This window comes from Solea senegalensis, linkage group LG16 (assembly GCF_019176455.1).
Source record: "Solea senegalensis isolate Sse05_10M linkage group LG16, IFAPA_SoseM_1, whole genome shotgun sequence".
Taxonomy (NCBI): domain Eukaryota; kingdom Metazoa; phylum Chordata; class Actinopteri; order Pleuronectiformes; family Soleidae; genus Solea; species Solea senegalensis.
Genome location: NC_058036.1, coordinates 18050603 through 18063614, shown reverse-complemented (window position 1 = coordinate 18063614; position 13012 = coordinate 18050603). Strand labels below are relative to the sequence as shown.

Sequence of the window (13012 nt, the reverse complement as noted above, 5' to 3'; positions counted from 1 at the left end):
TGGACGACATACTATACTATCACTTTTTTGACTGATTTTGGACGACATACTATACTATGACTTTTTTGACAGATTTTGGACAACATACTAACCTATGACTTTTTTGACTTATTTTGGACCTGATTTTTTTTACTTATTTTGAACGACATACTATACTATGACTTTTTTTGGTGATTTTGGACGACATACTATAACATTTTTGTGCGATTTTGACAACATACTAAACACATTTTAGTAACTTTTTGGATGACATACTTTTATAATAATACCTTAGGTTATAGGAATCACACTTGCATCGTGCGTCGTTCCATATCATTAAAAAAACACTTTTATTTAAAGCTAACTGCCTACATTTTTTGAGACCCCTGTGTTGAGTTCAAATGGATTAACACTTAACCTTAACAAAAAAAAAAAAAAAAGAGACAATGAACCAGTTATCTCTTTGAGGTGCATTTTATTGAATCGTTGTTAAACACCAGCAAATATAGGCGTCCTTAAACATCTTCAGGTAAGAAGGTTTGTTACTAATCCAGCTGCTGCTCCAGCACTGGTCACCACCGCACCGGTGGCTGCGGACACACCAGCTGCACCTGAAGTGACAGACACACACACACTTGATTATAAGCATGTTATCATGTTGTCAAGATGAAGAGGAACTGATAAGTCCTTGTCTTATAACCCAAAGAGGTGAATGGCACCTCTGTCACCACAGTATGGATAATAGTGAGATAATTTCCTTCAATAACAATACAACAAATGGTCAACAACTAATTTGATACAATGTTTATGCACTGTGCAAACATCCTATGCAACATAATGTGGAATTGCTTACTGCAGTGGTTCCACCAAGTACCACCTACAGTATATTAAGATGGAGTGTCTAATTATTATCATTACTATAAATTCCTCAGCTCCACTCCGACCACATACCCTGTTATATACAGTAGAACAGTATTTCTGATTTTCCAGTACCACCAGAGGAAGCTCACGTACCACTGGTGGTACACGAACCATGGGTTTAGAATGTTTACCACATTTAAATCTTCAATTTTCACACTAGAATTCCTTTATTTATTAACTCCGAACACTTTCTTTCATGTCATTCATCATGATGCATGTTTCAGTGACGAATAAAAAATGTGTTTCCATTACCGACTGATTGCAGGACAGCCACTGCACCCCCTGCTGCCACTCCACCTCCGTTGGCAACTGCAGCAACTGACATCATTTTAGCAGCCACGGTGCCTGCTGCTATCCCACCTGCAGTGAAACCTGCAGCTCCTGCAATGATAGGAGCCAGGGCCACAGCACCTGCCGCAGCTCCTGCACATCAACAACACGGGAGAGGTGGATCATGCAGATTAACCAAACAAAAACAACCAAATGCATATCATTTACTTTTCCAGATTAAAGTGTTTTAAATCTCAGCTGAATAAAACGGTAGGTTAAAATCTTACCTGCTCCTGCTGCAATGTACATGACTGAAACACAAGAGAAAAACAAACAGTGTCTCGTTATTACAGCTCAGCATGTGTAAGGGTGTCATCACAAAGAATTACAAGCAGAGGTGGAGTTTCAGGAGTACTGAAATAATCTACTCAAGTAAAAGTACAACTATTTAACATTTACTCCCCAAAAAACATACAACATAAGCTAGAGCAAAATTGTAAATTACCTAATTTTGTCCTACTTTTATTGCAGTGTGGATGCTTTTATTTTGAAAGTAGGTCAAAAAAACTTTTAGTTTTTAGCTAATTAAGGTCTGTATATGTTATATTTGGAATTATATGTGTTTTGAGTTGTTTTTAAATCCCAGTTAGTACTTAATAGTTTCATGTGACAAAAAAAAAAAAAAAGAAACTTGTACATCGCACTTATGACTAGCACTTCATAGTTTGATCTACTTGAAGCTCTTACTTACTTCTAGCTCTTATTTGTACCCAAATGTTTAAATGCACTTTTGTAAGTCGCTTTGGATAAAAGCGTCTGCTAAATGACATGTAATGTAATGTAATGTGAATGTAAACATTTGAGAGGGGTCTAGCTGCAGACCTGCACTGTCAGGACCCTTCGTTGCAGACCTGCACTGTGAGGTCTCCTGCACTGTCAGGACCGGAAGTTGATTCGAAGCCTTTCAAAATAAAGGCGACCATACCGGAAGCAAATATTCAAAATAAAAGCGAGCATACTTTTGACGCACGTATTTTTCGTTCCCCATTTTCCTGAGTTTTTTCACCTTATACAGTTGAACTGGAAAGATATACACGTTTTTTTAAATCTCTTTCATTAAACACATGGATACACATAAACATATTTACATTGTAAACATAAAATAAAGATCCAAGAAACATTGGGAACGAAAAATACGTGCTTCCGGTATGGTCGCTTTTATTTTGAAAGGCTTCGAATCAACTTCCGGTCCTGACAGTGCAGGAGACCTCACAGTGCAACGAAGGGTCCTGACAGTGCAGGTCTGCAGCTAGACTGTCTTGGAACGTTTTGCTAGTAGCATCACGTCATTATTATTACTTCATTAGCATCATCCTACGTACCTGTGTATTATTTGCGCAGTTAACTCTTTTACAAGGAAACACATAATTTGAAGTAATTACAGTTGGTTTATATGCACAGTTAATAAGAAACGTGTTTGTTTTACACACTAAATAGTTGTTTACTAAAATGTTTAGTTAGAAATATTGTACTTTTAGCACCAGTGGAGGTTAAAAACAGAAATAGCATTAAAAGAGCTAAAGAGGAGATCATTCCTATGTTCATGTGAGTAAAATCTTTATTATTTATTTTAAGTTTATATTTTGGTCTTTTCACCAGCGCTTGCGGAGTGTACAGGATAAATTAACGGCATGTTTGGAGTGAATTAAGTTTTCAATAAAGCATTCTGAACCGTCGGTAAAGGAGTCAGACCGTTATTCAGCCAGGGATGCTACAAAAATGACACATGTTTAGAAATGACGTTAACTAGTACACATGCACAAAATAAAACAAGACAGAGTAAATGTAATTGAGTTGCTGTTAGTTGTACTCACCAGTCTCCATGTTGTGATGTGTTTTCGTCTCTGATGTGAAGAGCAGGAGGGGGCTGCCTTTTTATCTGCTGCCCATTGCAGCTGTGTTTGTTTCTTCAGAAACGAAACTAGGTCCTAATGTCAGCACAAGATGGCGCCAGAGAGTAAGTCCATCCCAGCAACTCTGCATCTGATGGAGCTGTTGAGCACAAGAGGGAAAATGAAACTCGTGTAGTTCAGAAACCATCTCCGTACCTTTGACACTATGACAATATGCCAGCAAATTCATGAATCAGAAACCCAATCTAAACATTTTCCCAACTTCCAATCCTTCCTGGACACTAAATGCTGTGAAAACTAAAGCACTATTTTAAGAATTCAACCCTGAGCCCTCTTTTTTTGCCTTTGTTATTTTTTATGGTATGTTCTTGTACATTGTACTATGTATGTGTGGTGGGGGCGATAAACGAAAGGATGATCTAGGGAGTTACACCAACAACGCCACCTTAGGACTTGCACCTAAAGAATTTACTCTTTTTCAAACTTTACTTTCTCAGAGCACAGGTCGGTACACAAATGAATACAGGCACGGTTTATAGAAAGTTTAACAAGTTTTATTTAGTCACAAATGGAAACATTAATTTATTTAAGTTACTTATCTACTGTAAAAACAATTATAGTTATTTTTATTTCCAAAGAGCACAATATTAATCTGTACCACAGACTCAGCTTAAGTTGAGACTGAGGAGATAACTAAGCTGAGGTCCTGCACAGCAAACAAAGAGAAAAGAAACCAAACAAAATATCAAACAAACTCAAATCAACACAAAAGAAAACAAAACCCATAATGCTACATGCATAACTTTTGCAGGTCCTCAAAGCTGTGCTACTTCCCACCCCCCCACTAAGGAGTCGCGGTCAGTCAGTCTTGAACTACAGTACACTACTTTAAAACGAGCGTCTAACTGACGAGGGCAGAGCAACTATGAGCAAGGCAACAAAAAGAAACAAAACGTGGAGATAAAGGCAAGAGGCAAGGCAGGGCAACAACAGCAACCTAACGCCAGGCAGGCTGCATGGCGGGCTGTAGCCTGCACCAATAAATAATGAAGCCGTCAGAAGCTAGCGGCGGCAGCGGTGGCTAACCGGAAGGGGACACACACACACCATCACGGCATACACGCCAACCTGGAGAGCGAACACATGGCACATACTTGGCAGAGGAGAGAGAGAGACTGAACAACCACGGGACTATATGAACAGGTCTGCATTAGCAGCCCATGACGCGGCTGCACTACAGGTGCCGGTAAGGGGCGTGACACACACCTGCTGCAATCGCCAGACCTGCTGCAACATAACTAAAAGACACAGAAGGGAAATACAATATATACATTTATACAGCCAATAACCACCCGGTTACATGCAAAGCAGATATATGATCAAATCCCTGGGTCCTAAAACATGATGACTTTAAATGATGATATTATATCATAAAATGGTGTCAGATACTTATACTTTTACTCAAGTGTCCCCTTTAGGTACTTTAGGGTAGAGAGCCATGCAATAATTGAAAGGTATCACGTAGTAGCACATACTGCACTAATGTAGGAATGTAAGCATTGATAAACAAAGCAAATCATTTAGATAAAGTCAACAAGGTAATAGAACATAAAGAGCTAGGACAAACCGGTTTGAAAGAAAGACTGGCATTGAGCTCAAGAGATCTTTGTGTGTATGTAATGAAAACAAGTGCTTGGAGACAAAGTTTCGTTTCTCAAGAAATGACTCTCTGCTGCTCACCCTGCTGTATATAAGGCTCAGAGCTGCTACTGCTGCTCACATTGCTCCCTCCCTCCACACTCAACACCATTGCTACCAACTACTGCTCAGATAAAGCAAGAGATAATTCCTAAGAAAATGGGTCTTCGTAAGTATTTAACTACACCTTTGACAATCCTTAGACATTTCTTAATACATTTCTTAGATAGGGAGTGTTTTTGTTTTATAATTGCACATAACAATGACTTTGGTATCACAATCTTTTTCAGTCACAGCTGCAGCCATCGCAACCGTCAGTGCAGGTAAGATGAGAGGTTTTTGTGACTCAACTGCTTATTTATGTCTTAAGAAGAACCTGGTGGTGAGTCTGTTTCATGAACTTCCCTCTCTCTCCCCTCGTCTGTGTCCATCAGGCGGTGCCGTGGTTGCAGCCCCTGTCATTCTGGGAGTCGTGGGCTTCGGCTCAGCCGGAATAGCTGCATCATCCTATGCTGCAGCCTGGATGTCAAGTGCTGCGATTGCCAACGGAGGAGGGGTGGCAGCAGGAAGTTTATTCGCTGTCTTGCAGTCAGCAGGTAAACACGATAACCACTGCTTAAATGATCGACATAGAGGCTCCACTGGAATTAAAGAGGTGTATTAAATGAGGTTAAAAAAAAACGATGATCACTGATTACAATAGAACAAATCTGGTTAAGACTTTATGGACACCCTGTGTATATACAATGCAGAAAAGACACATCAGATTAATGAATAACGCAGGATATAGAGACCACACTAACCTAACTACCTACCTACAAATATGTATAAGAAACAATAACATTGTATGACAATAATGAGCCAGGTTGTGTCATCTTCTCTGTGAAGTTTGATTATTCAAATTGTGTTGTCTGCGCACAGGTATGGCTGGTCTGTCGACAGCTGCCACTGCAGCTGTGGCCGGCACTGGAGGCACTGTTGGAGGACTTGTTGCAGCTGTGCTCATCTGAGAAGAAGCATAAAAGCCATGAAGGAATAAGCATGAAGAATTTGTAATTCGAAAACAGCCATTACGTCTGTTAATGTAGGGGATGAGTCACTGAACTTATGTTCTTTACATGTCTGTAAAGCACATTTTCATTGTGTTCTTTCTTACCTTAAAATAAATGCATCTAAAAGTCTTAACACTGTCTCCATTTCATGTCCAAATAATATGATGATTTGTGTATGGTTTACCACCACGTCAGCTTTCTCTTTCACTTCACTGAGTCTCAGCTGTTCAGTACTTACAGAGTAATATTTGGCTGGACATCAGACAACGTAGGCTCAACACATCAGTGCACCAAACTAACTCACAATCAGTTTAAAAATGAACCCTTAAAAGTGTCAGATGTTAAAAAGAAGACGTCGACCAAACAAAATGTGAGGGGGGGACACAAACTTCTTTCTTACTTATTATTATAATAACTATTCATTTACATGTGTTTGTTGTTTACAGTCATACTGTCCAGATCATCTTTATTTCCTATTCTGCACACAAAAAAAATAGAAAATATTCACATTTAAGGTGAAGAAAAAAAATAGTTACACATGTGGCCCTTTAATCATCAAAGGCAGAGTTATATGAGATTAAAGTCAGATTAAAATTTTTATGGTCGTACTAGGTTTGTTTTTAATGGTTGGACCTGTACCCTTACAATAGTTACCAGTAGAGGGCGACAGAGACACTCTCCTTCCGATTTAAACCAGGGATTATTACTGTACAAGCATAAAACTAATTACGAATGCACGTATTATACATTAATGTCGAATGTATTAACTCATAGTTAAATTAAAAAAAAAACTAAAAAAACAAAAACAAACATAAACCCCTACTGTATGCATTGACAGCGCTTCATATGAATATGCGCATGCGCGACAGAGGGGAGCAGGCCGGAGCTGATGGAAACAAGATGACCACTGCCATTATTGTCCCTGTGTAACGCAGAAGAGCAGAAGGAGCCGCAGAGAGCGCACAAAGCGCACAGTCTGTCGTCTTCACGCTCAGCTGCGCGCTGTAGTCTCACACGAGGGAGCTCGATGCCTGTGGCCAATGCGAAGCACACGGTGTTGAATCCGGTAAGAGGCTTGTTTTTAATGTTGTGCCCACCGTGCAATGATCAGCAGGGCTCAGACTGCAGACACACACACACACACACACTGTGTTTAAGTTGCAGGTAGAGGAGGGGGGGTTGCAGGGCTCAGTGCACGCACACACATACACTTAATATGGTATGATGCCCATGTCAGTGACTGTTCCCCTCCACCTCAGGTGATCCCATACACAGGGCCCATACCTGCAGGCCTGCACCCCGGGGAGATCATCGTTATCCAAGGCACTGTGCCCCCAGATGCTGACCGGTGAGTCTGACAACACATGACATTCTTTTCAAATCATGTATTATTAGTTTAGTATGGATTCAGGTGGTCTTATTTATTGTATATCATCATTTAAGTTGTCACAGGGCGTGAGATTACACAAAACTATAAACAGGAATCAAGTAGCCAAAGGTAAAGGATTAGGGGGGGTGTTTATATTCTATTTATATCAAGTGACTGCTACACTGTGGTCACTAGATGGTGCTGTTCACCCACAAATGAGGTCAGATGACTGATGTCAGACAGGTGTTTTTATCGTCACAGGTGAACGTGAAGTAACCGAGCACACAGGAGGTAAACGTTGATCTCTGAACACTCAAGGACCTTCTCTTCACCTGAGTACATTTTGTGACGGGCGCTTTGTCACAAAAAATCTCACAAAGCCCAGAACGAGAGACCGACCTACTGCCGAATTCAAACACTGAGCACAAAAACTGTGCGGTTTATCCTTTTGTTCAACATGACCAGGTCTTTTAATAAAGTAAGACTTAAGCAGTCCGGGCTGGTCTTAGAGCAGCACGACAGCGCCCTCCACTGACATGGAGCACTTCCGTTACTGAATATGCTGGTTTTGTGAGAGCTGGGTCTTCAAGAGCTTCTTGAAGATAGACCCTGTTCTGGTAGAGGCTCGGTAGCTCATTCCACCAGCGTGGAACGACACACGAAAAAAATCAGGATTGTCTTGTGCAGGGCGTTGGCACCGCACAAGACAATCCTTTGATGAACGGATTGGTTGAGGGCTAACAAAAGGGCTTTAGGAGAGCATTTAAGAAGGTGGGAGCAGACCCATGGAGCACTTTGTAGGCCAGTCAGTGTTGAGAGTCGTGCTTGCTGGCGGCCAGGCTCCGCACTCCCAAGCTCTGCGACACAAGTTGCTAAGTATGCACTCTTTCTCTCATGGAAACGTCTGCAGAGAATCCAAAGTCTTGACCACACATAACGGTGCTTTCTTCTCTGCGGACGTCTCCACAACAGAGTGCAATGATGCTTTGGTTGACAGTGAAGGAGAAATCCCCGTTACTTCTGTTTTGCAGCCCAAAATGATCCTGTGATAGACAAAATGGGTCTAAAGCGACGTGAAAATGAACACGTCCGGTGTCGACACCCCTTTTGGGACACGTCAGGGCAGCAGGGAACTTCATAACGGCACTCTTTATGATTGGAAGGAACTCTTACAGGGCACTGAATCACTTTTCTCCACGAAAAAGACACGACTAGTAAAAATCCCTACTCTAAAGGGTCAAGCGTGTTATGTTTTTGTCCATTAGGGCACCAGGGGGCCACAGTGGAACTAGGTGGGAGTTCATCACAATTACACCACGTTTATTCCCGCGCCGCTGTGTTTGTTCCACGTCCGCAGATTTCAGATCGACCTGTCGAGCGGCTGCAGCACCAAGCCGCCCTCCGATGTCGCCCTCCACTTCAGCGCCCGCTTCAAAGGCTCGCCATGTGTGGTGTGCAACTCCCTGCTGCGGGAGAGCTGGGGCGAGGAGCAGACGCTGCATCAGCTGCCGTACAAGTGTGGAGCCCCCTTCGAGACCATCGTCTTGGTACACAAGGACGTGTTTAAGGTCAGCACGCTGCTGGAGACGACGTCACGGATGAGGCCTGTGAACGGTAGAAGGACATGCGGTAATAATTAAGTTCTAAAATACATGTCTTGACCATTAGGTGGCAGTCAACGGGACTCACCTACTGGCCTTCAAGCATAGAATCCCACTGAATAGAGTCGACACATTTTCTATATCTGGGAATGTCCGGGTTCATGCTGTTGGCTACATCCCAAACTCTGTAAGTACATTTACATTCTTTAGTTTCCTTGTTGTTTCCTTACATTCTGGTTGAATGTGTGCTAAGATAAGTTTGTTTACTTGTTTCTAAATATGGATTTTTTTCCTCCCTCAGGCAATATATTCAGAATCAGGCGACTTGGTGAGTTTTTCCCCCCCGTCTTGTGCGTCACCTCCGTAAACCCCCTCTGCCTGTATTATGAGCCCAGTATCTTGTGATGTTGCTAAAAGGGGATCACATTCCCTGAATGCTTCCTTTGTTTGTGCTCTGCAGATGCTTCATTTGCCTCTCTGGCTTTTTTTTAAGCGACAGTTCTGGTTTTACTAGACACTGTGCGAGCAGGGAATGTGGCCTCAACAGAGGAAGTCTTCAGGCAGTCAGAGCTGCTTTGAAGTTCAGCCAGACTTCTTGCCAGATCTTGTTGGATGAAAAACAAAAGCCAAATACCTTTTAATATGAATAAAAAGAAATGGCTGATGAACACTGTATCGGTTCATAAAATCCTTAATAAATATCACTTCCTGTATCTTCTGCACAAATCTTGTGAGACCACAGTGGTCACATGAGCTTTTCCTGTTGTCACTGCAAAACATCAACATCCCCAGAACCCCAGAGTGCCCTCTACTGGACAATTGAGTTACTTCAAATTTTCTCATGCACTTCTAGGCTGGATATTTTAAAGGAACTAGTTGGAATTATCACCTCTCACTGCACCTCGGTAGAGTTGCATTATATTAAATAAAACTACTTTGGGGCAAAATGTCTTTTTAGAACCAAACAAAACTATTTTAACTGTAATATCTTCTTAATTGTGAGAATTGGAATCAAATAGATTGAGAAAAAGTCAGAATTCTTCTGAGAAGTCAGAATTCTGACAAAAAAAGAAAGAGAACAAAAATAAAATAAAAACCACATAAATTCTGAATTCATGGTGGTTTTTTTTTGTAATGCACGTTGGTAAAATCTTTTCATGTTGTACTGAATCATTCTTTTCAATCCTAGGAAATGAAATTAGTACTTTATTGATCAGAGGACTTATCAATTGAGGAAATCATCTTTTTTTTTTTTTATGTTGTCATTTCAGAGCCTCCCTTACAAAGGCAGTATACTGAAAGGACTGAGCCCAGGACAGCACATCACAATCAAAGGACAGGTCAGCGTCTATCCTCACAGGTAAACTGACCAAAAGTAATCTTCATGTACAGTAAACCATTGCTTTCTTGTACATTCTTTTCAGCTTTAAACATTTGCTCTCTAAACATTATTTACCTCTTATCCGTGCTTCGTCTCCCAGCTTCACAATAAACCTCTGCAACAGCAGGACGGAGAACATCGCCCTGCATCTGAATCCACGCATGAAGTCGGGCGTCTTCACCAGGAACTCGTATCTGAGTGAGTCCTGGGGTCAGGAGGAGCGGGAGCTGCCCTTCTTTCCCTTCTCGTCAGGGGAGTATTTTGAGGTAGGGAACCACCTCCACCTGTAAGGTTTTTACCCTGAAATAACTTTGCAGGACAACTCTTCAGGTGTCTTTTTAAAATCTTTTCAAATCTCACCCTTAAAAATGGGCATATTTGTGATATTTGAGCTGGGAGGGGAAAAGATTTCCAGCAATGTATCATATTTTTTTTTTACAAAACACTTTTTTTACTATGTTGATGGACAGTAACAGCCAGTTTACCTCAAGAAATATTAGAAAAAAACAATTTTTTAATGCCTGAATATGTGACCTATAAATAAACACCCCCACCATGTCCATATAAGGAGTTGTGTATTATTCCCACAGCAATTTACCAAGAGTGCACTAAGGGTTAATTTGAGGGGCTGAGTTCTCTTTTGTGAAGCTCTTTTCACTTTGGCTCAGCATTTTAATTTACTCTCTCACAGCTGAACACACAAAAAAACATCTGATTCTCTACTTGACCCGGTTGTAGCTGCAGGGCCAGCGCAACGTAGCAGTCAACGTATAAACAAAACGCATCATTTCATTTTGGTTTTAAGGAGGAAAAGAAAACGCACACTTAGTCAGGATGTAGAAACGAATCCAACTGGCAGCTACGTATGATAACACGTTTGTTTCTTTCTCTTTTGGGACAGATTCTCATCCTGTGTCAGCCTCATCAGTTCAAACTCGCCGTGAACGGCGCGCACTTGTTCGAGTTCCGGCACCGAGTGCAGGACCTGAGCAGCATCAACCAGCTGGAGGTCATGGGCGACGTGGAGCTCTCCGATGTTAAACTGTGGTGACTCTGACACGGTTGTGTGTCTCAGCTTCAGCTGGTCTTTAACTGGGGGCTCTATGATTACTTTTTTCCCAGCCCTGATTTAGAAAACTTGATGCATGAGCATTAGCTGTGCTGGGGAGCGTCAGGCCACGATTACAGCTAAGTTAGGTTTGCCTTGGTTCAATTCTTCTTCTTCTTCTTCTGTCTCCAGGTTCTCTCTGCTGTGATATGTGCGCTGTATAATTTAAACAGAAAATGCAGTATATATATATATATATATATACACATATATATATATATATATATATATATATATATATATATACACATATATATATATATGTATATATATATATACACATATATATATATATATATATATATATATATATATATATATATATATATACACATATATATATATATATTAATAAGCACTTAAATACGGTCTTCAAAACGTCAAAATGAAAAGTGATGGGCCCATCTGTTTTTGTAGCAACGCTCATTGAAGACTAATTTACAAAAACATTTTATAATAATTACTAGGTCATTTGTAGTGGTTATGTAACTTATTATTTTAACCTGCTTTTTTCTTTTAAACCGACTCTTATCCTCAGGATTCTTCCGTTCTTTCACACATGGACAACTTCTCGTGTGCTCAACATCCAAATGAAGGCGTTTGTCATCGTGCAATCGTGCAGCAGAGGAACTTAAGCACAGTGCAGTACACAGGGTCAATTTAAAAAGCATAAGTATTTTCTAATTACCTAACGAATGCTATTTTTTGCCATCTTTATTGCCGGTCTGTGGAGTACAGAGGAATCCCGCGTCTGTGTCCGAGTCCGTCGCCATTTCTCTCAACTCCATCTCCTAAATACAAAAGAAAATAATAATTGGGGATATTTTTGTTTACATCTTTTTTTTGTTGCATTGTCTGTAATTGATTTAAAATGTGTGTATGATAAATCCCAATGTATTAAAGGATTTAATAACAAATAAATGCATAGCTATTATCTTTTTTTTTTTGTGTTTTTAGTGCGTCTACGTCACGGGTGTCCAAACTTTGGATATATATAACGGAAAATTTTATTTTCATTGTCACAATTACCATTTTTAAATAGACATGTAACCAAATCTAAAGTGTGCAGCAGTGAAATTTTTTTAGAAAAGAATTGCCTTTCTTTCCACATCTGGAGTCATGTTTGGGGTCCCCAAGAAAACCCTGGATAGACTCCAAGACGTCCAAAACTCTGCTGCCAGGGTTCTCGCTCAACGGAACAAACCTTGGCAACACATCACTCCTGCACTGGCTCCCCGTTAAGTTCCGGATCACCTTAAGGCTTCTCCTCTGCTGCAAGTCTCCCCATTCACTTGCGCCACATCATCTCTCCGACCTCCTCCATGTGCACTGTCCCTCCCGGAACCTGTGGTCTGCTCTCCATTCCCTGCACCTGCAGACAAAACTTTGGCAACTGGTTTTGTCTGAGTCCGTCCCTGGCCATAAATAATACATTATAAAACCAAAGCTGCTAGTTTGGACACCACTGGTCTACGTGGTTTTGTGTTTGCACTGTTCGGGCACTTTATCTTTGAATGAAGATGAACGCTTGAATATATTAAATGCACTTTCACCTGCAGTACCACTGCTATGCCACAAGGTGGTGAGAGTGACTTGTTATGTTATCGTGCATGTTATCAAATTGCCTTTTGCAACCTGAGTTGTTGTCCATCTAGAGCTGCAACTAACGATTATTTTTTCTTAAAAAATGTTGATCAGTGTTTATCAAACCTGGAAATGA

General features: G+C 40.7%; 3 protein-coding genes across 3 annotated transcripts; 2 read left to right on the top strand and 1 right to left on the bottom strand.

Moving 5' to 3' along the window:
• Nucleotides 1-437: 437 nt before the first annotated feature.
• LOC122783267 (interferon alpha-inducible protein 27-like protein 2A) lies at nucleotides 438-4251 on the bottom strand. The gene is made up of 5 exons (XM_044047978.1): nucleotides 4191-4251; nucleotides 3045-3222; nucleotides 1458-1481; nucleotides 1153-1323; nucleotides 438-590 (listed from the first exon to the last, which is right to left on the bottom strand). The coding sequence occupies exons 2-5, from the start codon at nucleotides 3052-3054 to the stop codon at nucleotides 505-507; spliced, it is 291 nt and encodes a 96-aa protein (XP_043903913.1). The 5' UTR covers nucleotides 3055-3222; nucleotides 4191-4251; the 3' UTR covers nucleotides 438-504.
• A 22-nt stretch (nucleotides 4252-4273) lies between these two features.
• Nucleotides 4274-5959, top strand: LOC122783266 (interferon alpha-inducible protein 27-like protein 2A). The gene is made up of 5 exons (XM_044047976.1): nucleotides 4274-4329; nucleotides 4839-4950; nucleotides 5072-5104; nucleotides 5216-5377; nucleotides 5703-5959. Exons 1-5 carry the CDS (start codon nucleotides 4279-4281, stop codon nucleotides 5789-5791), a joined length of 447 nt encoding a protein of 148 aa, XP_043903911.1. The 5' UTR covers nucleotides 4274-4278; the 3' UTR covers nucleotides 5792-5959.
• A 699-nt stretch (nucleotides 5960-6658) lies between these two features.
• Nucleotides 6659-11501, top strand: lgals8b (galectin 8b). The gene is made up of 8 exons (XM_044047975.1): nucleotides 6659-6899; nucleotides 7093-7181; nucleotides 8560-8770; nucleotides 8871-8990; nucleotides 9105-9131; nucleotides 10075-10163; nucleotides 10285-10450; nucleotides 11086-11501. The coding sequence occupies exons 1-8, from the start codon at nucleotides 6861-6863 to the stop codon at nucleotides 11233-11235; spliced, it is 891 nt and encodes a 296-aa protein (XP_043903910.1). The 5' UTR covers nucleotides 6659-6860; the 3' UTR covers nucleotides 11236-11501.
• Nucleotides 11502-13012: the final 1511 nt, after the last annotated feature.

What these genes read in the sequence shown, in the direction of transcription:
- LOC122783267 (XM_044047978.1), bottom strand. An exon ending in GTACATTGCAGCAGGAGCAG is followed by an intron (nt 1,324 to 1,457) that starts GTAAGATTTTAA and finishes GTTGATGTGCAG; the next exon opens with GAGCTGCGGCAGGTGCTGTG. An exon ending in GGCTGTCCTGCAATCAGTCG is followed by an intron (nt 591 to 1,152) that starts GTAATGGAAACA and finishes CTGTCACTTCAG; the next exon opens with GTGCAGCTGGTGTGTCCGCA.
- lgals8b (XM_044047975.1), top strand. Translation starts at nt 6,861, where the DNA reads ATGCCTGTGGCCAATGCGAAGCACACGGTGTTGAATCCG. An exon ending in TACACAAGGACGTGTTTAAG is followed by an intron (nt 8,771 to 8,870) that starts GTCAGCACGCTG and finishes CTTGACCATTAG; the next exon opens with GTGGCAGTCAACGGGACTCA. An exon ending in GTCAGCGTCTATCCTCACAG is followed by an intron (nt 10,164 to 10,284) that starts GTAAACTGACCA and finishes TTCGTCTCCCAG; the next exon opens with CTTCACAATAAACCTCTGCA.
- LOC122783266 (XM_044047976.1), top strand. Translation starts at nt 4,279, where the DNA reads ATGAACAGGTCTGCATTAGCAGCCCATGACGCGGCTGCACTACAGGTG. An exon ending in CGGCTGCACTACAGGTGCCG is followed by an intron (nt 4,330 to 4,838) that starts GTAAGGGGCGTG and finishes GCTGTATATAAG; the next exon opens with GCTCAGAGCTGCTACTGCTG. An exon ending in CGCTGTCTTGCAGTCAGCAG is followed by an intron (nt 5,378 to 5,702) that starts GTAAACACGATA and finishes GTCTGCGCACAG; the next exon opens with GTATGGCTGGTCTGTCGACA.